We start from the raw sequence: 25,096 nt of genomic DNA on the forward strand, positions 1-25,096 counted from the left end.
TAAAATGAAAAATCACGGATGGATCACGCAAACATGAAAAAAAAAATCTTCCCTATTCGTGTAAAGTTACATATTTTTCCAAATAATTGCTCAAAAATCGAAAATTAAACATGATTTTCCTACGAATCGAACGCTGATGAAAGTCATTTAGCAGTAAAAACGCACATGAACCTACCGATGAGAAATATAAGAATGAAAAACCCATATTGGAATCCTTCAACCAAGTTATAGAAACTTAAAATCTAAAAAAAATAATTAATAAAACCTGTAGCAAAAAAATAATACCTAAATAAATAAAATAAAACTAATATTGAAACAGACTAGTAAATGTGTCAACAAATTCACCGTTCTCACACAGCTATTTTGTATCTACAAGTGTAAACAAAAAATAAAAAAAGAAGGAAGGAAAAGAGACGGATAGAGAGTAGTAGTGGTCTTGGCTTTACTACAATTGTTCTTATGTTTGTCAATGGGTTAAAGTTGTTTGGTTGTAAGAAAATAGCGACAGTATAGTTGCAAAACACCCCCCACTCTTCCCATGTTAAATAATAATTTCGAAATAATAACGTTAATATTTCAGTGCGCAGGTCAAAATCTGCAAAAGAAGGGATTTGTTTATTTGTTTACGTTGTTATGGGTTAATGTTTATGCACGCATGCGCAACCCTATGTCGTCAACTGAAAAGTGGGTTACATCACTTGTTACAAGGTTATTTGAGTTTTATAATTATATAGATTAGTTTGTTCAAGTTAGGAATGGGGTATCCTACTGGATGCCAGACATTGATCCACTTTCTCACATATTCTATCTAACCAAGAGATCTTTTTAAGATTCTAATCGTCTCTTTAAAAATACAATTGTTTGAATCTCTTGCACCTAGTTCAGATATATTTGCCAGGTGGTTTTGGAAATTCCTCTTCGAAAGTCCAGTTGATCCTATAATTACTGAAATGATAAAATTCCAGTTTCCTTTCAATCATCTTCAAATAAGACTAATTTATCATAGGATTTAAGACAGTTTGTTGTAACGTAAAACATTAAAAAAAAAAAATCTGGCTATTATTCAAATGATCAATATAAAGAAAAAGGTTTACAAGAATTTACATTTTTTACAAAAGATCAATCAAGCTAATAAAAAATCCATTATTTTCCATCACTTATGACAAAAAAATTGTATATATTTTCCTTCATTTTTCAGGTCTAACAAATTTCATTTTGACAGATTAAAATAACTGCTTTTCCATAGTATGTAAAAATTAAAATTGTTTACTGTCTAAATTTTCATAAAGGTCACTAAAAACAGAAATAATATTCCTTTATGCTTTCTTAAAAAATAATTTACTTTTGTTTGTAAACACTGACCAATAAATTTCCATAAATTTTTTTGAAAGTGAAAATGTTTTTGCCCGTCAATAAAAGTATCATTTTTGGGATGGGAAGCAAATCTGGAAGAGCTACATTCTTACTCAGTTCATGATTAAAAAAAACAAATGTGGAAGAGTATAAGGCTTTAAGAGAAGTATTTGCACAATTATTTTCCACAGCTCATCCATTACAAGTATTAAAATGAATAGGAATGTAAAATTTGTTTTTGTTTATGGTCAAGTAGAAGGGAATCTAATAGATACCAATGGCGACTAAAATGAGCAAATCCAGTCAAATCTACTATGTTTATGCACTAGTTCACAAAAGGTATTAATAGGAATACAAATGCTTAAAATATCTCAATAATGCCATAAATAGAAAGAGCTGGATGATCTAAAAAAAAAAAAAAAAAAAAAAAAAAATATTTTTAAATCTTACTAAAAATAAGTTATTTTTGTGCCTCATATGATTGGATATTTTTCCTCTTTTAAAACTATACGTGTTTCGTTACATTTTTTTTTACCCTACTTTTGCAGTAAAAAATGTTATAGCTTTGTTAAAACACAAGATTAAGCAATGAAATTTACCATATTGAATTCCAAGTTTCATAAACAAATTCCAAAAACAGGAATAACAAACTATTAAAAGAAGCAATGGTGCTTTAAAAAAGTGATTAAAGTAGCCATTTAATGGCGTTAGCATTTTTATAACTAGATTTGCTTAAAACTTGTTAACTATATCATGTAGATTATTATTTATTAATCCATACAAAAAAAAAATCATGGTATTTTGAGAACTTAAAATACTTTAGCTTTTAAAATATAAACATTTTAGTGAACCCCCCCCCCTCACTTGGAAATCTGTGATTACCTAAAGCGTTTAATGGCCAGGGGATATTGCTAATAGTATAAACCCAGACTTACCTAATGGACAAAATACAAGTTTGTCTTCACTCGATTGTGTTTTGGCATGACACAATCCATAAAATTACCCATGATTTTCTTCTGCATTTATCCTGCAAAGCAAAACTCGTACAGGATTTTCAACCACCATATATAATACACGATCAAAGACTTAGGCAAGATGAAGTCCAACAGTCTTGAGATCTTGGTATAGGCTGTTCAACTAAGTTTGTTTTAACTGTCCTCTTGGACTTTACAGGGGCCTCCATCCGGAATCCCATTTTCATTACGGTATTGTTGTTGGCACACAAAACCAGCTCTGACAAAATGCAGTTGTCCAGCACATTTAAATAGCGTGTCATGCTTTACAAGTTTGGCTAAGGATAGCTTAAAACTTTGAGTGAATAACTCTGAAACCTTCGACTCAGTCTAACAGGTGACAACAAACTATAGCAGAATAGCAGACAGTACCACTCATTGCTCAGAACTCAACTGTTTCAAACAAATCCATAAAATTGTTTATATGTTAAAAAAAAAAATTTATATATATATATATATATATATATATATATAAAAGAAAAAAAAAGAACAAGTATCATAGCTGAAAATCTCTAAGTAAGGAGACTTACTTCTTAAATTCCATCTTGCAATAGATTAAATGTTTTAATCTGGATTGCAGGGTCTGACCATTTAAGGTTTTATTCCGGCTCCTAAAAATTCAGACTGGTTCCTAGGATTTCAAAAAATTTTGCTCCACATTCTTTACTGTAAAATCTTCCAATATTCAGAATGCCTGCTAATTCTTTGGAGATTGAAATAAGTTAACCAACACTTCAACCCTGGTTTTAAATCAGCTCAAGAAGAATGCTAAATCTTTATCACAGCATTTAGAAACTACAATACATTAGATTTAGCAAAAAAAATGAATAAATAAAGTTTCTAAAAAGCAATTCATCCAAATTTTAATTTTCTAAATGTATTCTCAAATTTTCTTCAGACTCTTGAGTGATTTAGTAATATATCTGCTGTATTGAATTAAATTATTATGTAATGTATCCAACTATAATGCTAAAAATTTGTAATATGGTACATTCACACACAAGAGAGGTAAGTAATAAAAATAGTGACCTCCCTTCATATTATATTTATGCCTATATTAAATATCACGCATAAAAATAAAGTGCATACATATGCACATAAGAGTGCGAGTGCATTCCGTTATAGTAGGTATTATTAATGAGTTTTAGCATATGAAAATGGATAAATATAATGAACTGCCCTTTAATTTTAACTCGTTTATTCTTTATTTTGATAACATTTGGATGCAAACAACATTTAACCATTTTTCTTTATGAATGTGCAATTTTTTCACCCGAGGTGTTTCAAGTTAGGTCACTAGTTTTGGTGACAAGCGATTTATTTTTATTTTTATGTGAAATAAAATAAAAAAAAAGGATTTTTTTTATTTGGTGCACACTATATAGTCTCTATGAATATTATAAAATTAGTCCTATTCTTAAAGACAAGAGAACAGTCATAAATATGGTGCATAGATGAAAGTGATAACTTTCAAAAATCCTGAAAATATATTGCAGTGGTGATTATGCCTTGGAAAAATTTGACATAAAATAGAAGGCTGTAGTGGGTTCTAATGATATATGTACTACAAATCTAATTTGTGTACGTCTACATTTTTTCAAACTGCATCTTCTTAGAGAGGCATGGTCACAGAGCAGTGCATCAAATGATTGCAATTTTTGTGGACCATTCTTTTATAAGTTTTTAGCCAGTAAAAGCCAGCTCGGGGGTCAAAATTGTAAAAAAAAAAAAAAAAAAAAAAAAAAATAGAACTTGGCAGGTGTAGATCAACTTAAAGTTCTCTTGTACGCATGCACAAATACACATGTATATGTAACAGTCTGTTCATTTTTAACTATTTCTTATCCATCTGATGATAGCTTAAATGGTAACAACTAAGGCTGGAGTGTTATATGTTTGATTTCGATTCTAGCTGATGGTTTTCAAGTCATTTTGTTTTTAACTTTTATACATTGGGTACAATATAATAATCAATAGAGAATTGGCTCTGTAATAATAAATACGCAATCTGCATAAATTAAAATATCATATTTATGACCAGGCAATGCCCAGCTACTTAGACATAAATTTCAATTGGAAAAACAATTTTTTTAGTAACAAAACTATATTACTGAGAAGGCAGTAGATAAACTAAAAATGAAAATCATTTCTAATAATGATGATCTCTATTGAAATTATAAAATAACTTCAAAAGATTCAAGATAAAACATATTAAAAAAACATTTATTAAATTGCATTTTTGGAAAAGATACAACTACAGTTCACACTAGAAATTTTTAACTTGACTGCTTTAAAAGTTTTTCAGCTAGTATACTTCTGATAGTTTTCACTATTCTGTTTCATTATTTTCCTATGTTCAATTTTCAGTATAGGGGTTCAGGTTTTCGTTAATTCCTATTTTAATCATCTAAATTATTGATAGTTAAATAAGTTTCAGGATTACTTAAAAAAAGTTATTTTTACTCAAACCAAATTTTAGTGAAAAAACAAAAACAAAAAAAAAACAAAAAAAAAACAACAGTAAAGTGAAATGCTGAAATGAAAATTCATCAAGTCGACATCTTTATAAACATGTCGAGACAGAAACAAACTGTGGGAAAACAATAAATAAACTTCACAGCACTACTCTTTTGAATAAATAAATATAAACTTAGAGTTATCACTCTTCCTTAGCTAGCCCCTTCCTTGGTTTGTTTATAAAAGGCAGCAACTCTAGTTTCCTGGCTTAGCAATTTGAAAGTAATGCAGAAATTTATTCGCACTAATATAAATTTATCCAATTTTTTTTTATATACAAATGAATCACTCAAAGATAAAGATTAATGAGATTGTCAGTTGAATGATGAGCAATACTAGGAGAGGATTGAAAACGATGAATTGGATGAGGGAGAATTTAATTAAAATAGATACTTCAAGTATTTGTCAACATTAAAGACAACCATGTTGTAGTCAACAGTTCCAATAGTAGTTTTCTACATATGATATAGGTTTGATATTACAACAGATTTTGGAATCCAAACTGCATATAAAACTAAATGTCTAAAAAAAACTTTTGACATTTTTTATTGATATGAAAATTGTTTAAATCAAAAGAACAGATTGTTTTTCCTAAAAATAAATTACATAAAAATTTTAGAGCTTGGTAGAGTTGGTGATGCTGGTGGTCGGTTTTAAAATAAGACAATGGCAGAGAAAGAGTGAAGAACGATGCAAACGAAATGCGTATTCATTGCAACACAAAAATAAAAGAAAAAAATCTAAGGAAATTGGAGGTTTGTGTTCCAGCTTGTTAGCATTGATGGAAATGCATCAAAGAGTTGCCCAGAATGGGTCATTCTCAAACGTCTTCGAATTCGTAGGTCTGCTTGGTAGACAGTTCCCGTAACGTTCACTTCTAATTTGTCCGTCAGTCCTCATTTACAAGTAGTGATTTTTCTGATAAAGGGAGAAGAAAACGCTGTATTCTAGTTTGGCAGTATTTTTGCGTGAACATTAGCCCGAGATGGAAATTTTCCGTTTCTATCCTTGTGGCCATGTCGCTAATAAGGGTGCTGGAGGTAAACGTTTTATCTGGGCTGACATTATCCAGTTGATAGTCAGGGACCTGAACCTTAAATTAACCACTGTCCTATCAGCAAGTACAAAGTACTGGGGCTGCTGTATTTGCCATTTGATGAATGGATTCTGGACCATGCAGTAGATTCTGGTGGGGATTCTTGGTGCCATATTAGTGGGTAATTGTTACAGCTTTACCTTATATACTACAAAAAAAAATATTTCTTTTTCTCTTATTTTCTTTCTCTAACCAAATCTGTCGACCTGTTCCACAAATTCCAAAACTCCATTATGAAAAGTCTCTAGAAAAAAATACACGATTAAACCCAGAACTTCAACTTCCAACGTAGACTCCCACAACCAAGTCTTCTTCTCCAATATCAGGGGTCTACATTTCAACCTACCAGAGGTTGAAACCCAATTACTGGAGACTAAACAAGACCTATTATTCCTAAGCAAAACTAGCATTGGACATACTATTTCCCTAGATGAGTGTGTAATTAAAGGATACTCTAACATCCAAATCTGACACCCAAAATCACCATGAGCATGGAATATGCGCCTACATTAAAAATGGCTTTTTATGTGGTAGGGATATCTCCAGAGCAGACCCTAATTTACCCTATATGTGCTTCCGGGTTGCACTTGCTTACACGACTGCATTTATATTTACCCTCTATCACCTCCACAACAGCGGAATTACTATCTTTAAGAGCATATCTGAGAAAATTGACCACATCCTGTCTGCACATCCTTCGGCTAACATTCATGTCTGTGGAGACTCCAATGTTCACAATGTGAAATGGTTAATCCACTCAAACAAGACAGATTATGAGGGGAGGTTCTCTCACGATTTCTCTATTGCTTATGACCTCACTCAGATTGTTCATGAACCCACCCGTGTGCCTGACACTGACGGTCAGTATGCATGTCTCTGGGACCTTTTTCTTACAACTTGGCCTGAGCTATGTTCATCTTCCATTCTGTCTTCTCTGGGATCTTCCGACCACTCAGTTGTATCAGTTAAGATAAAAATAAAAAAAAAACAAGATCTAATAAGTCCTCAGATTCCATCATACAGTATATTGATACTCTATGGCTGACTGGGATAGCTTCCATACATTTATATCAGATCTACCTCTGTGTTCTATGTTTAAAAAGAATGTGTCCTCAATAGTATCAGACCTGACGGAATGGTTTATTGTAGGTATAGACCACTTCACACCCTCAGAAAAATTCCAGTAAAAACCTAACAGCCAGCCGTGGTTCTCACCAGAATGTGCTGCTGTCATTGCACACAGAAATCAACATAAAATCAGCTTCAAACATAATAGATGTTCTGAGACTAAAGCCGCTTCCAGTACTACCAGCAACCACTGTAAAAGAGTAATAAAAAATGCAAGAAAGTTGTATACTCAGGCTGTTAAGTCCAAAGTAACTGAGCAGCAGCTTGGTTCCCACCAGCTTTGGTAAATAACAAACAGGGTCCTGAACAGAAGTGTATATTCTATCCCAACCATCATCAATAGACCTGAGGTGATCTCGTCAGCATTAGACAAAGCCAAACTCATTGCCAAGAACTTTGCAACTAATTCTACCAAGTCAACCCCTGGTATTTCCTCCTGTATCAGAAAACATGCTATGCGGCATACAAATATCTGTGCATGATGTTGCCAAGCTAATCAAAACCTTGATTCCAGTCAAGCAACTGGCCCTCACAGTATTCCAATTATAGTGCTGAAAAGGCTTCAAACAGAACTAGCTCCCATATTTGCAAAGATATTTAAGCATTATCTTAAGGAGACACTCTGGAAAACCTCATCAGTATGCCTTGTATTTAAGAACTCAGGTGATTGGTCATCTTCCTCTCAGTACAGACCAATAAATCTCCTGTGCGTTATGAGTAAGTTGCTGGAATCTATGTTAAATAGAGAAGTAGTCAACTACTTCAGCAAAACTAACCTTCTTAGCGACATGCAATATGGTTTCTGTTCTGCTAGATCTGCAGCAGATTTGCTAACGGTTATATCTCATCGGATTAGCGAATCTCTTGACGGAGGCTACCTTTCTAGTACAATTGCTCTTGACATATCAAAAGCCTTTGATAGAGTATGGCATAAAGGTCTACTTCACAAGATCTCCAGCTATGGTATAGTTGGAAATGGCTTCTCAATTATTAAATCATTTCTCTCTGATAGGTTCATAAGAGTAGGGGTTGATGGGCAATAATCAGAAGCTCACAGTATTAACGCTGGAGTCTCTTAGGGGGTCCATCCCGGTCCAAACTCTCTTCTTGATCTACATCAATGATCTCCCAAAACACACCCTAAGATCATTTGTAGACATTTATGCTGACGACACATCAAAGATGATAAATGACCAAGTTCTCTCTCCTGTAATCTTGAGCACATGTTACAACGGAGAAAGAGGAGGCTGGTTACTTTTAATGCATCTAAAACCAAGCGTCTATCTTTACATCATCAATGCTAATGCTCTGATCCCCATCTGGCATCAATTGAAATGGATGGCTCTCTTGGAGAGGCATCATGTTTTGACAAGCTTCTGGGCTTGACTTTTACTCCTTATCTGAAATGGAATACATGCATCAAATCTGTTGCCAAAATCGCTGGGAAAATGGTAAGATCCTTCTACCGCTCCAGTAGATATCTCACTGTTGATGTAATTATCTACCTAGAGAATGTGTCAAATAAGGAAAAAAAATCTAAGCTCTGAATTAAATTTCGACAAATAGTTTATGTTACCGTGTTAAAATAATAACGTGGTACTAGTGTACTTATTGATCCATGTTGAAATAATAACGTTATTATTTAAAAAGCCATTCTTAACATGGGGAGGGGAGGGTGTTTTGTACCTATTCTTGTACCTTACAATTGAATAAAAAAAAAAACATATCATAAAACTTTAATTAAACTTGGAAAAACGCTTTAAAAATAGCGCGGATAAGTGCATTCACTGCATTAGCACCAATAACGTTATTATTTAGAAAGCCATTGTTAACACGTGAAGGGTGAGAGTTTTGTAACTATTTTGTACTTTCACCTAACAATTTAATAAAAAGATATCGTAAAACTCGAATTTAATTTGGAAATACGATTTTTAAAAATAGCACGGTAACATAAGTGTATTAGCATCAGAATTTTCATTTTTGAAAGATTTACTCCGGTAATTTCTGGTTGTTTAATTTTGAAATATAAAATTTTAAAAACCGGTGATTGATGTAATTCGTTCACTTTCATTAATTCGCGTTATATATATATATATATATATATATATATATATATATATATATTAGTAAATAATTATTATGGTAAACAAATAATCTATATATTATATTTCTTATAAGACAGCAATAAGTATTTCATGTGTTAATTCCCAATATTTTTTAATCACGCGTCTATTGTTGAATTCTTTTTTACGAGGGAAACATTTCGGATCGCACCATTTTAACAATGACTAACAAAAGAACAAAAAAAAACGTGAAATTTTAATATTTCGTAGCTACAATAAAGTAAAAACGGAAAAAAGGTGAAATTCTTACATTGTTTTAATAAAGTTTAATAAAAACAGCACGTGTAATTTAAAATAAACATAAGTGGTTAAACAATGCATTGAAAATTATGTAAGAAAATAAAACGTTAGGAGATATTAAGTAACTTTCGGGTTATAGAAATAGTTTGTATGATATTGATAGACTTGTGTTTTATTTTAATAAAATAATAAACTAGGTTTCTATTTATATGAAATTAAATGTATTAAAAAAAATCAAGGAAAAGTTGGAAATTTAAAATTGAATGTCAGAATGAGTAAGCAAAAAGAAAAATCTGTACGTAACAAGAAAAGCAACAAAGATTAAATCGTAAAAACAACTTGATTTTTCTCGTTTTCTGTTGTTTAAATAACAAAAAAATATTTATAATTATGTATTGTAGGCTTAATTATATATTTTTTTCTGTATAAATTCGTTAAATAATAACAAATAACTAAAATTGCACTCACCATGATGTTAGGTTGTTTGTAGAAAGTTGAAAATCTATGGCAACTTCCGGTTCCGGGTCGAGCGGTCAACCGCGTGACGTCAGCAACCAAGGTTGAGGGAGGGAGCGAGGTTTGATTTAAAGCAAAACTTTAGTTACTCGTTAACAGGCGTGACTTACGTTCATCTAAATGGCAAATGTGCATTTTTAGACGATTTTCCAAAATATTTCGGGGGGAAAGTAAAAAAAAGGAAAGAAATAGCCATATAATCTACCAAAGGGCCGTGTACGCGTACACATTTATTTTAAATCGGAGAATGTTTTTATGAGACAAAGTGCGTGCGGCAAAAGTGGTTTGATTTTTTTTCCCCGCACGAAAAGAAAAAGTTTTCGTCTGTAGTTTAAAAAAAAAAAAAAGGAAGCGTGTACGCTTCACCAAAAGTTATACCCTTTTTAGATACATTAACTTTTTTTTTTTTTTTTTAATGTTTCTGATGTCGTGAGGGAATTTATTTTTAGATAAACTTTGACGAGATTTTTTTTTTTCAAGTTATTAAAAAAAAAAAAAAAGTAAACTTTTTCTTTTATCGGCTTGAGACTTTGTCTCTGTTTCAACGAGAAAAAAATCCTTATTTTTGTAAGTTGCGTACGTTTATCATTTCATTCCTATTTATTTTTTTCTCTCTCTCTCTCTCTCTCTCTCTCTCTCTCTCTCCATCTCCCCCTTAAATACAACTGTGATTATGGCCACATTAAATTCTTACTATCGCCCGTGGAAATTACGATCCTGGAAGACTGTTTTCACGAAATTGTTATTGATTTTACCAATTCTGTTGACGATTTCCGAAGCTGAACAAACACGCGGTAAGTTTATTTATATTGTTTAAAAGTTTCATTTTCACTATAAATTATTTGAAACTTGGTTAGAAAAAAAAAAAAAATGTTTTAAACGGTCTTGTATTTGGTTATTTACAAACAACAGGTACCTGTTACTTTCTGAGATTTTAAAACTCAATTTCAAGAAGAATGGAATTGTTTAAGTATATCAAATGAATTTATTTTTAAATTCACGTGATGCGGATGCGTGTTTTATTAAAAAAAAAAAAAATAATATTTCTAAAATGAGGGAGGGGGAGCAGTTTGCTATTTTACGTTCATTACGTAGCCAGCCGGCGTAATAGCTTTGCCTATTTTGACAATTCTCGTAAAATTAAACACCTTTGGGTACTTATGCAGAATACGGACGACGGTATTTTTTTAGTATTTTAAAGTTAAATTCAGTTTTTTCGGATATTTTTCTTTGAAAGTACGGAATAAAAAATATTTCTGAATCCCATCCCCTACCTTATGTCAATATTTTTTTTTTCAGCACTGTCCGCATTTTGTATTAGTACCCCCCCTTTTTTTTTTTTTAACATTCCCGCCACAGAATATGAATTTATTCAAGAAGTTAAGCGTTTTCCCAATCTGTCCCGGAAATAGCTGAAGCAGTTTAGGATGTTTTTTTTGTTTTTTTTAAACGCAGTTTTCCAAACAGTTTCGACCATTTCCGGGATTATTTGTCAGTGTTCTGCAGTCTGCACTACGTAAATGCTGAAATCCTCTGAATGGTTATTCCTTACAATCTCAGATTTTTTTTTTTTTTTTTTTTTTTTTTTTTTTTTTTTTTACTCGTGCACTCGTCGTGCAGAGAGTGATCCGTGCTGAAATAAGGTTATTTAAAAAGCCATTCTTGGGATGGGGAGGGTGTTTTTTTTTTTTTTTTTTACCTATTCTGCACTTTAACCTTACAATTGAATAATAAAAAAAAAAACTTTTAACCTGGAAATACGATTTTAAAAAAAAAAAAAAAATAGCGCGGACGACGGATCATTCTCAGCATTAGCACTTTTATTTTTCTTATGAAAGTTAAATCCAACTTTCAAAAATATTTTTTTTTTTCCAAAATATGAAAGCTAACCCACCAGTCCCACCACCACCTAATTTCGAACTTTTCTATTTTCATTCTGTTTGTAATTTCAATAAACACGGGAAGCCTTGCTCGTTCACGTAATAACTTTATTCCCGAAAGAAAGTTTCAAGGAAAACAATTTTATTCAAATAAATATTTTATCTTTACTTTAAAGTATCTAAAAAGTTCTAGCTGAAATACCAACTAGCGCAAATCGTCACTATGACAGGTGTCCCGTTTTACGCAAACTTATTGTGACTTGTATTTTCCAAAACGTTGCCAATGACAACAGGTTTTTTCGGGGAGGGGAGATATTTTTGGTATGTATCGTATTTAGTTTGTGTCGGTGTTAGGATGGGTTTGTTGAAACTTCCAAGACATGACGCGTTTCCATTTTTTTTTTTTTTTTTTTCTTTTTTTTTTTTATCAGTGTCCGCCTATTAGTTTTAAGAAATTAGATTTATTTCTAATGCTAAATTGCTTGAGTCTTTAAGTGATTTTTAAACGTTCAAAGTTTTATTTTACATTTTTATATTTGTTTTTATTCACTACCTTCCCTTACACACACACAAAGTTTAATCCTAGTGAGTGTTTGGTTTGACTATATCGCTCGTTCGCTTGATTATTTTTAATGGAAATCGCTGCAAACAAGGCATGAAGCCATTGTGTGTAAAAGCTAAAATATACTATTTCAAAGCTAGAAAATAGCAAACGATAAGTGGTGGTGGTGTATGGATAGACTCCAATCCAGAAAATAACAAGTCTGTATTTAGCAGAGAAGGCAACAAACGAAAAAAAAAATGGAGTAACTAAAATTGAAATTTTATATATATATATATATATATATATATATATATATATATATAAATGGGTACTCATGCACTTATTGATCCGCGCCGAAATAACATTTAAAAAGCCATTAATATGGGGAGGGTGTTTCGTACCTTAATTTAACCTTACAATTGAATTAAAAAAAAAAAAAAAATGAAACTAAACTTGGAAATAAGATTTAAAAATAGCGCGGATCGCCGGATCAGTAAGTGCATTAGCACCAAAAAAATGTGGTAAAACTATACAAACACCGTGACAGCGAATTAACCCTAACCCTAATCCTAACCCTAACGCTGTCACGGTGTTACTGTTTGTATAATAATACCAAAAATGTAACCAAAGTTAATTTTGTACCTAAGTTTTGTTTTAACGCTTTTTAAAAAAAAACCTTTTATGCGTTTCGATAAACAAGTAGTGCCGAGTTGGTAAGTTAAACCGATAACATGGCCGACAAAAATATTCGGTTTTCGAAGTATCATTAATGATTCAAAACTCTAAATATAAACAGACATCCATTTAATAGGTGTCACCGTGACATTTATTGGGTGGATTTATGTCCGTATTTTTTCTTTTCGTGATTTAAGCGATTGTAGACTATCCAATTATACGTCTAAATGTCTACCAATACCATCTTATTATTTTAACTTACCAATTCGGCACTACTTGTTTCGAATTAAATAGACGCTTTAAAATATGTTCAGCCACCCAAACTTTATCCAGGTAGGTAGAAGTTAATTATCTTGCCTTTGGTAACATTTATTTGGGTGCCTGTTAAGAAATAGTTGACAGATCGAATTTTTAAATGCCGTTTTAATCAAGATATTGTGTACCTTAGTTATGTCGAAAATGTTAATATATCCACAAATTACGAAAATTCATCGAGTAGAACTGCTATTGTTTTTAGTAAAAAAAAGTCTATCACTATAGCAGACAACAAATAATTGCAACCATAAACAACCAATCTAAAATATTGGTATCAGAGTTATGCCCACTGCGTTTAGACACCTGACCTGCCTTCTACTTTATAATGTCAAAGAAAAAAAAAACGCGATTTTTGCCCAATTTTCCGTCAAAATTACTGTTAACTATAAATAACTTTATTCGGTTTTTCATAATTTTTGGATGTATTATTACTATTTTCAGCATTACCATAAGTACGTAATATTGTTTTTTGCTTAAAACGACGTATTAAAAATCGATCTGTCGACTGTCTTAAGTACTTTTATTTGTTATATATATTCGTTTGTTAGCTCCTGCTAAATCTTCCCGTAATGCAAACAAAGTTGGCTACTTTGCTCATAACTTATGAGCTATGCCCCAAAATTAAGTACGCAGTTAAGACACTGGAAGTGGGCTCTGTTTACCCAAATATGAAATGGAGGTCACTAAACATTAAACGATAAACCAAACCACGTGGAACCAATTGTTTTATCACGAAGAAAAAAAAACTTTATATATATAATATAGATATTAAATGTAAACTCTCATAATTTACATTTCCATAAATAATTTTCTTAATATTGAAAATATATTCATATAGAAATAACCTAAAATTTCCACAAATTTTAGGTTGATTTTGTCAAATAATGTATCCTAAGACAAAGTAGCTACCTTCAATTGAATTCGAAACCGGAACTTCCAACTTCATTATTCCACTATAAAAATTCCAGCAGTACCTCTTCTGAAAGTGAAACAATAAGCAATGTCTCGTGGAATGCATATAACACGTATTGTAGTACAATAATGTTAATTCTTCATTCTGTACAATACTATTGTACAGAATGAAGAATTAACATTAGTCCAAAAGTGTTAATAATGAGCTTTCATACATTTATGATAATTCTGTGATAAAACTTGCGAAAAAAAATATTTCAAAAATACGCTTGTAAAAATGTAAAATCTCGGCAAATGTGTAGTTTATTTTTAAAATAAATTTAAATTATGACCGACAACATTATAAAAACTATTTTTATATAACGCATTAGACCCAAAGGCTGAAATAAAACCAGAAAAAATTCATTTTTATTTTTTCAACATTTCTTAGACTAAATGTACGACAATCGAGGCCGCCATATTGTTTTTAAAATTTAGCCTCTCTAAGGTTTGACAGATTGGCTTTTTAACGGGCAAATTTGGTCTATTTTACGCTCTTTCATTACAAAAACTGCGGCCAAAACAGTTCCAAGAGCGTAAAAAAAAAAAACAGGCAAACCTTAGGCTAAATTTTAAAAACAATATGGCAAAAGAAAATTAATTTTATTACTTTTTCATTTTTATTAGACAATAAAAATGATGAAAAAGTAATAAAATTATTTTTTATTTTTTTTTTTTTTTTTGGTTTTATTTGTCTTTGGATCGAATGTTTTATATAAACATAGTTATAACTTCTTGTCTGTCAGATAATTTACGCCGCTAAACTACACATTTGTCAAAATCTCGTATGTTTTTTTTTTTTTTTTTTCTAAGGCTCAAACTGCTTGAAAAAAAAAGGGGGGAGGGTTAAATTTGCTGAATTTGGCCGAAATACGTCGATGCTTCCAAAATGAGGAATAAAACGTATGGAGCAGCAGCCTCTAAAGATGTTAAATATTGAATTTTTATTTTTATTTATTTATTTTTTTTTGTATTCTTTATTTGACAATCTGGTAGATTAGTGACCATTCGAAAATCTGGTGAAAAAAAAAAAAAAACATTGGGGGAGGGGGGTGTTACCGCATGGTCCGTATTCTGCATAAAGTACCTAAATATAAATAAATAAAAGTTACAACAAGAATAACTTTTCCTGGCAGCACTGTTAGGCACGAACAGTATATAAGTATACTCGATTATTAATATCAGTTTTATAAGGATTTCGTGTTAAAATCAAGTTCCGCCCGTCTTTGTTTACATTCTCCGTCAGCTGATCGTGGAGCTTCACGATGAGTGCCTTGGTAAAGTCACTTCTGATTAATGTTTAGCAGTTTGAAAATATGCAAACGAACTTGGCTGTTTTTCAGAATAACAATATTTTAAAAAAATGGTAAACAATCACAAGGGACTTTTCCTAAGAATTCAGCGATCAGCTGACGTAAAATGTAAACAAATAAGAATCAACCGATTTCTTTTAATGGCAAGAGAAAAAAATTTATTCTATCAAACCATTTTCCCGTTTCGCATTCGGTTTAAAAAAAAAAAAAAAAAAGAAAAAAAAGAAAAATAAAATAAACTGATACCAATTTCTACCTAAATTACCAATGGACTTCGTCCCCGAACAAATGACGCATTAAATTGGTTTATTCAATAAAAACAACTTGTAATTCGATAATTCCAAAGATAGTGACACTTTTTAGACTAGAGTACTTTAATACTCTACTTAAATACCGAAAGTGATTAACCTAATTTCATACAGAAAAAAATATTGTCCTAAAATCGTAAAAAAAGGAAAAGTTGTTTGGGCAATCAACAAATAACTTTTACCAAATGCAGAATTCAATTTTTTTTTTTTTTTTTTTTTTTTTTATTTTTTTTTTTTACCAATCTGTATAATTTTAAAGTTAATAAACTGTTTTAAGTTTATTTCAGTATAAGCAGTAATATGGCAGACCCATGCGTTGTTTAATTCCTTAAAAATAGTTAAGAAAAAAAAAATGACTTAGCATATCATTTAATTACCCTAAGTCCGAGTTACAATCACCTAAGACTGAATTTAGCAACCATCCTCAAACAAGGGCTTTACTGGTTCTGTAGAAAAGTGCGTTTTTCTTTTTTTTTTTTTTTTTTTTTTTAATCTAGTGTTAACTATACTGTCTGATTGCTATTAGCTTAAAGGAAATAAAGTTGGGAAATTAGGGGGGGGATGAAAGTTACCGTAAATGTCGATTCTGAGCATTGTGTGAAGTAGCCATTTTATGAACCTTCTAACTACAGGTGGCTTTCTTTGTTTAGAATCTGTTTACGTTAACTTTTTTTTTTTTTTTTACTTGTATGAAATGGTTTGTATATAACAAATGCGCCTCAAATGAGTAGCTAAACGGAAATCATTTTCGACTAATTTCTCAATTACGTTTACTTCGACAATAAAATGTTGCCAATAATAACGATTACCGAAAAATATTATTCCGAAACCACACGCACACTAATTTAAAGTAGATATTTTTACGTGATTATTTTTTATTAGTAAGTAGGGGTCAATCGCCCCCCCCCCTTCCAAAAAAAAAATATCTTATCATTTCTAAAAATAGATTCATTCTTTCTTTCGGATATTGATCAATAAGTAGACAAAACAAACAAATGTTCGGACTATTAAATAATAAAAAAAAAAATTTAAAAAAGTAGCGTATTTTTAAGGCGTGGTTTTACGTAAAAGCGTTTCACCCCAAAAGATCTTAAATATAAACAAAACAGCAGTGTGTACTGTATCTGTATGTGTTAATGGCCTGGCAAGGCCAGGGAGACGATCGAAGCAGCAAAACGGGAGCTCTGCTGAGCAGCTGCTCTGGCCTGCTAGGACACTATATATATATACAAATGTAGACAAATTTTGGCCATATTTTATTGATTTGAAAAAATGTTTTTTTTTTGTTTTTTTTTTTACCAATTGTCAAAATTTTAGCCATAAAAAGTATTATCTTAAAAAAACAAACCCTACAAATTTACATGTAGTTTTGTCCCATATAACCAAAGATATGAGAATTTCAATTTTTCTACGATGTGTGTGTGTGTTATATAACATTTTTTCAATTTTTTTTAAGTTCCAAATCTCCGACTATTGATCAGAATTTAACAAATGAAGGCTCGTTGGAAAGGTAATGACCTGAATTGTGTAGTGGGCTATGTGACATTTGCCCTTAGTGTCGCACATTAAGAGGATCATTCATCATCCAGAGCCTATTTTAGCATTTTTTACAATCATAAAATGTTTCATAGTCGTTTGTTTTCCTAGTTTTGCATATGAATTACAAAATATCTAATCCACAAAGCCTTGGAAGGGAGTATAAAACTTTACCGTTATCGTTTCAAATGATCTGAAATAACAGCAAATTGATTCCAAATATTTCTCATGTTATATCTCCTCTTTGGTTTTCATACATAAAAAGTTTTTCAGTGTATAAGGATTATTTGATACTGGAAATATTTATAATCATACCCTATTTTCAAAAGATGGGGAGATATAACATGAGAAATATTTGGAATCAAATCTCCACTTGCTGTTATTTCAAATAATTTGAAACCATAGCAGCAAGTTTTAGACTCCTCTCTACTAAAGCCGGAGGTTTGGGGGGAGGGAATGTATCTTGGAAGTTTTTCTAACATTTATTATAATTATTAAATACATAGCAGGGCTCTATCGACAATTTTATCTTTAGTTTATCTTTGACAACTAAATATTTTCGTTTACTAGCAAAACCCACGTAATTTTTGGAATATGACATCTTCGTTTTATTTTATTTTCTATTTTATTTATTTATTTTTTTTTTTTGTGTCATTCTAAATATACAGCAAATTTTATGTTGATATTTGAAGGTATAACACATTCTAATTTCGGTGCTAGTGCACTTACTGATCCGCGCTATTTTTAAATCATATTTCCAAGTTTGTTTTGTTTTTTTAATTATTATTCAGTTGTAAGGTTAAAGTATAGAATAGGTACAAAACACCCTCCCCATGTTAAGAATGGCTTTTGGAATGTTATTTCAGCACGGATCAATGTGCACTAGTACCCTAATTTCTTCAGATGTTTAAATAGGCTTCGTTAAAAAAGTATTGTTCGATTAAATTTTTATTGTTTAAATAATTTAACTTTTTTTTCTTTTTTTTTAATAAAACGAACAAAGCTGAAAAGATATTTTTCACTCAGTAGTGCACTTTGGGAGATTGTCAGTGAGAGAAATACAATCGCCAAAAGATAAGCGTTTCATTATTTCTAGTCGCCATTTTGAAAAATCACTCGCAAATGCGACTGTTTCACTCGCAACGTACAGCCCTGCCTAGTGTTTGGACGATTAATCGGGGAAAAAAATTTGCGCATATTTTCCGATGCTAAAAACTTTTGTCCTGCTTGATTTTGTTTCAAGCAAAATTTTACACTGCGGGTAGTAATAAAATATTTATTGACGTTATTGATGTTCCTTGATATAAGCGCTGGTTGAGTTTGAATAAAATGAAATGCGTATTAGATACGTTTGAAGCCGAAACAACGTATTATAAAATAAACAGATTTATTTTGTTTGAAATTTATATGGAATTGATAAATATATTTCGAAGCAAACCTTCATCTTCAGTATGTTTTTTTTTTTTTTTTGCCATGTTGTTGGAGCATAGAATCCGCCAGTAGAAGCCATGGAGTTTAAGCGCTCAGTAGTACTTGCGTTTTAAACTTAAGAAACGCTTTAAAATAAGGTAAAACTCCAAAAACTTATCAAAGTAGGTAGAAGAGTAACTTATCTTGCCTTTGGTAAACTTTTTTTTGTTGTTTACTATTTTGTTCGTTTTATTGTAAAACATACCCAAAGCCGGATGTAAGGTTGAATAAAGATAGTTGAAGAATTGAAGTCTCCCATCATCGCACACAAAAATTTTCATAAAATAAAAGCGTCATTACAACTATTCAAAATTGTTCCATGGTAGACAGGTTGGGTACGTTTTACAAGGTACCCACAGATCTTTTCCGATGCATTTTGACTCCCAATTAACTATCGCAAAGCTAATAGGTTAATTGAGCATTTTATTTTATTTAAAGAAAAGCCGAAATAAAAAGGCGGGGTAAACAAAAATGTACAAAATATTACCAACGACACGATAAGTCTTAACATTTTAAAGCACTTTTTTTTATTTGTCCAAAAATAAACATGTGTCCACTGCTTAGTTAAAACGAAAAAATATGGCTGCTATAAGCACTGCTCGGGGACCCTTGACAATCGCCTAAAAATCGAAAATTTTAACGATACTGTTAGAAACACAATGTCACCAACCGTACGAAAATGTCCTATAAATATTTGATTTTCGATTTTTGAACGATTATTGACTTCTCAGATGACCCGTTCATGTTGGCCATTTTCTTGTTTTGATTCAGCACTTTGTTTCAAAGTAAACACTTAAAAATGAATTTAAACTCGCACAGCTCTACCAGATAAGTAAAGGAGTAATTTATCTTGCCTTTGGTATTTTATTTATATTTGACTTTTGTCCACTGCAAAATGCCTTATCCTTACAAAAAGAAAATAATAGAAAGAAAAATAGCAAGTAATATAGCAATACAAAACGTGTTATGGATTCACTTTAATAAAATAGTACAACAAAATTGAAACGAATCATGGATTCACTTTCGACATTTGTCACAAATCGAAAGCTTGTATTTATGTCGCCATTTTTGTGTCACAAAATGATGTTGCGCCACGAAGCTGTACTTTGATGATTGGCCCTATCTAAAGTGTTTCTACTCTTACAAAAAACATTTTTCAGACCATTCGGGCCAACCTGTAGGATGTTGGCTTATCTTTTACGTAGTAATTATAGATATTGGGTTATTTATTTATTACATTCATAAATCAAGGAAATACGATTATGTAAATGTACAGTGACCTAGAAAAAAAGTGGTTGAATTTGAATTTTATTTAAAAACTAAAACGAAGAAATTGTTACTCATAAATTAATGCCCTTTCAGTTATTGCCTTAAAGTCTTGGCTCGCAACAGAATGGAAGAACCACCAAGACTTATACCGCTACCAATTTTCCTACTGAATCAGTGACTCTACTCTCCCATTTTTTTTATTTTTATTTTCTTTTTTTTCATGAACATACAACCAATACCATTTGACACTCTTCGATGGAAGATGATCAAATCTTGACATATGGTCTTAATACCCTTGTCGGGTAACGAATGATCTTTAATTAAGATAACTGATCATAAAGAAGTTTGCTTAGCTCAAGTTTTCGTATTGAACGACCAGATCCATCTTTTGATAATTTCCATCTCCAACCATCAATTTATTGCGAATAACGGTTCAATGCACATGGTAAACTATAGATTTCACACCTTTCAGAATTGGCTATTAACCGATACTTGGCAATCCAATGAATCCTCCTGAAATTGTCAGCCATCTTCATGACGGGTTGGAATATTATTTCTTCAGTCCACATGAAATCATTGTCATGAATATCATTTGCATGACTTGTTGGACACATTCTAAGAACTTGGCGACCATTTTCTTTATAGACTGCTGTTATCTACAGCACCGGAAAATACAGTTGAGAAATCGTCACTATTTGTGACACGTTTGTGTTTAAAACGAATGTTATAAGCTTTTAATACCAAAAGTAGCTATCTTAGTTTTACGTTACTAAACAAAGATGGCTATTTTGCCCAGAATTGGTATTTACGTCAATGTAAAAAAAACTGGACTTGTTTCTTTAAGCAAAATGGTGACATGAATAAGTAAAAGAAAATAAACTGCTGGCGCTTGTACAGAATCTTCCATCTATAACAAAAAAAAATCTTATGTACCCGTGACGGAAAGAAAATATCGTACACCAAAAATTACGTAAATTGATAAAGTACTTTTATTTTTATAAAGAAAATCATTGAGTTTGCGTTTTTTTTAATGCCTCTCATCTCCCAAGTTAAGAATAGCTTTTTAAAATCTCGAAGTTATCTCCCTTGTTCCTTCAGATTGTTTTCGAGATGGCGCCACGAGATCGTCACTTGTAGTTCAGCTGTGAAATTTGATTTTCTTATTTAAATATAAAACTAATTGATAATTTTACTTGATTTTTTTTATATATACGATATTTTCTTTCCGCGTACGTAAATACAGATTTTTCGTCACATTTCCCTTTATTTATTTTTTATGGAGGGGTGGATTCTGTAGAAGCGCCATTTGTCTTTGATTAATTTCTAAACTGTTTCCGTTCTTAATTTTTTTTTTTTTTTTTTTTTTTTAATAGTAATGATTACTTTATTTATTAAAAAATAAAATAAAATGCAGCCTCTTAACTTATTTTCAAATGGTAGAGATTAACATCAGAAAATGGGGGGGGGGCTATTTACATTTAAATGTGAAAATTGACTTTGCAAAACTTGAATTTGAGTAAATTGTAATTCGTTCGATTTCAATAGTTTTCTTCTATAAATAAAAGCTGATGACAAATGTATGTTTTTAAAAAAATTCGTCAAAAGTTCAAGTGTGATTAGATCAATTCTATAATTAGATTCATTGATTCCTCGCTTTCACCCTCGGGTTGCTGGTTTAACCGTTTTGATTGTAATCTAAACAATGTAAAAAGCGGGCATTTAGAAACCGACATTTTAAAAGGCATTCAATAAAAAGACACTTGGTCAAACTTAGTGGAGAGTAGTTTTAATGTGTGTATGGGGTAACTCGTACTTCCCGTTAAATGGCGGTTTAGATTGGGATTAAAATTTCCTCGGTGTAGAAGGATTTCAGTTCTTGTCCACAATTCAATCTAATTAAAAAAAAAAAAAAAAAAAAAAAAAATAGGGAAAAATCTTTATGATGCAGTGCATCATTGATGCACGTATTTATCACGGAACGAAATCTCATATTCCAAAAATCACGTAAATTGATCAAGTATTTATTTTTTATTTATTTATTTATTTTACTAAGAAAATCAAGTTTTAGGAGAAAACAATGGTGTTTCGCTCTCCCATGATCAAAAATCGATTCAAACTACCGAAACAAATAGATCAAAATCGGCCTTGTAACGGCTACGAATTAATTAGTTGCTAAAAATCGCAGTGACTTTTTATATAATATAGCATAAATTGATTGTATATGAAGCTCGTTGTTTGTTTGTTTACAAACAGGCGATTTGAGCACTATAAAAGTGGTGGCTGGTGTTTATTTAAATAGACATTCCGACGAGTTATTTACGGGCGTCGCTTCCATGGTCGAGTGGGAGAACTGCCGACTGTCAACACGACGGTTCTAGGTTCAATCCTTGGCTTGGGAGAGATGCTAGTCTAGCGGCACTGATGAGTTCTGATACAACGAAACAGGACTGTATGTCGATGACTACAAATATATATATATATATATATATATATATATATATATATATATATATATATATATATATATATATATATATATAGGATCGATTTATGCGATTTTTGGAATATGACATTTTAATTTTGTAACAGTTAAGTACACCAAAGATTTTTGTATTTTTTCTCAAAGTTGAATTTTGAACAACCAGGATTTATTCACTAATCGATGTCAGAAAAAGATTACATGTAGAAGTTAGAACAGATACGACATTTTGCTCATGGCTGAGTGTCACTCAAATGACCTAGTGATGATATGGAAATTCTACTGAAATGCTGTAATGAAATGTCACCAGAACTAAAAATGTTTCTCTATAGTTTAGAGGGCTTGTTAAAATATAAAAAAAAAATAATCCGTCAAGCTTAAATATGAAATAGAATGCTCATTACTAAATACAGATTCATTGGGCTTTTTTTTTTTTTTCTTTTTTTTAAACTATCTTCTGACGGATTTTTTTTTTTTTTTTTTTTTTTTAATTAGTGACAAAAGTTGTTCTAGAATCTAACCAACCTGTCTTTAGATTTCGATCAAAGATCCTGATGATAGCAGCTTTGGAAGTTCATCTTTGGGTCACGGTAATTGGAGGGTGTGGGTCTTTTCACTGAATAAACTAACGTTCCTGATACCCCTCTTTCTCTCTTCCCTCTGCGGTTTCTTTCTAAGTCAGTCTAATAGGGATATTGGAAAGGTAAAATAATAAGGAAACTTTATCTTTTAACCCTCACCCCAACTCCCAATCATAATATGTAAGAGAAGGGGGAGGATGTCTCAATCTTTGTGGAATTCATGAAATCATTTTCATATCAAAGAACTTTGGCAATATTTTTAATTTATGGCTCACTATCAACGGACTGTTTCTCTTATACAAAACAATTGTAAACAATATTTAAAGTTTCAAACTATTTCAACTCAAAGTAAATTATCGCTTACTAAAAATAAGGAAATTTAAACATTTCAGTATTTTTAATTAAAGTTACTTGATTTTTACAGTTATAAAATTTTATTTTTACTTGATATTTAATTTTTTTTTTTAAAAATTGATTCCATCGAATGCTAAATCTTATAAAAAATTTAGTGCTAGTGCAGAGAGTGATCCGCGCTATTTTTAAAGTCGTATTTCCAAGTTTAATTAAAGTTTTTTTTTTTTTTTTTTTTTTTTTTTTTTTCCAATTGTAAGGTTGACGTATAGAATAGGTACAAAACACCCTCCCCATGTTAAGAATGGCTTTTTAAATAATAACGTTATTATTTACGGATCATTCTCTGCACTAGTACCAAAAATGTCCCTGAAAAATGTGACAGAAGCACTTTATTAATGGTGGATCACGAATCCGTGAACAAGAAACTTTAATATCACCAAGAACATATTAACAAGGCCCCCCCCTCCATCTTAGACAAACATAGCCGTTTTTATATATATATATATATATATATATATATATATATATATATATATATATAATGTCTCGATATTTTCAAACTCCATCTCCTCCAAAACAAAGTCGCAGCGGCGCTAGGGGCCTCAAATGATTGAATTTTTACGGGTCGTTTTTTATGGGTCTTTAGCCAGTTAAAATAATTTCAAGGGGTCAAAATTGAAAAAAATCTTTAAACATTCATCTTAGTTTATTAATTTTTATTTGGTTTATATGCGTATCAAGTTGGTACAGTGGTAAGGTCACCAGCTTTTGAATGCCAATTTTGGTTTCGATTCTAGCTGATCGCACCTAAATACTTTTTTTTTTTTACTTTGGAAATCATGACTCTGTAATATACGAAATCTGGACAAATTAAAATATATTAAGCGTATTTTACGCCTGGGCAAAGCCGGGTGCCCCCACCCTACCCCACCTCGCTGCGTAAGTGTTAAAAATATATAAAAAGTTCTGAGGATCTGCTTAATTGGTTGATTATAGGAATGTCTGGCTAGAAGTCAAAACTCGAAATGTCACACATGTGAGGGGTTTCACTGATTCAAAACATTTTTTTTTAAATTAAAATAAAAAAGTTGTAAAAAAAAAATAACTAATGATTTTTTTAGCGAGCTTTTAAATATCAACATCTATAATACACTACAGTAATTTCATGTCCGTACTTGCGTTATCACTTGCCGTACATTTGTAAATTAACCCTCGTACGTTCGTCTGTCCGCACTTTCTTAATAACTACGTCTTGGAATTTTTGGAAATTTTGCACAAACATTAAACATTGAGTAAAAAAAAGTAACAGAACGGATTTTCCTGGACAACTCCGGTTGCCCCCCCCCCCCCTAGGGGTGCCTTTCGGGTTAAAATGGTTCAAATTGACACTTTGGTGCTTATTAAAAAAAATTAATACCTTGGGTTTTTATAAAAC

The 25,096-nt window shown here is 31.3% G+C and overlaps 2 protein-coding genes across 4 annotated transcripts in view; one reads left to right on the forward strand and one right to left on the reverse strand.

Annotated features, from left to right (window-relative positions):
- LOC145258164 (proteasome maturation protein-like) overlaps window positions 1-10,077 on the reverse strand; it is a 214,660-nt gene extending 204,583 nt beyond the window's left edge. The window contains exon 1 of the mRNA XM_080115971.1: window positions 9,939-10,077. Coding sequence (XP_079972097.1) covers window positions 9,939-9,941 — 3 coding nt within the window. The 5' untranslated portion in view covers window positions 9,942-10,077. The remainder of the gene's footprint in view (window positions 1-9,938) is intronic.
- The window catches only part of LOC145258150 (vascular endothelial growth factor receptor 1-like), a 187,468-nt gene continuing 172,428 nt past the window's right edge, over window positions 10,057-25,096 (forward strand). For all 3 annotated transcript variants that reach the window (XM_080115943.1, XM_080115952.1, XM_080115961.1), the window contains exon 1: window positions 10,057-10,780. In XM_080115943.1, coding sequence (XP_079972069.1) covers window positions 10,660-10,780 — 121 coding nt within the window. In that variant the 5' untranslated portion in view covers window positions 10,057-10,659. The remainder of the gene's footprint in view (window positions 10,781-25,096) is intronic.

The sequence above is a fragment of the Euprymna scolopes genome, chromosome 3, assembly GCF_053919585.1.
Source record: "Euprymna scolopes isolate OS-2025 chromosome 3, ASM5391958v1, whole genome shotgun sequence".
NCBI lineage: Eukaryota > Metazoa > Mollusca > Cephalopoda > Sepiida > Sepiolidae > Euprymna > Euprymna scolopes.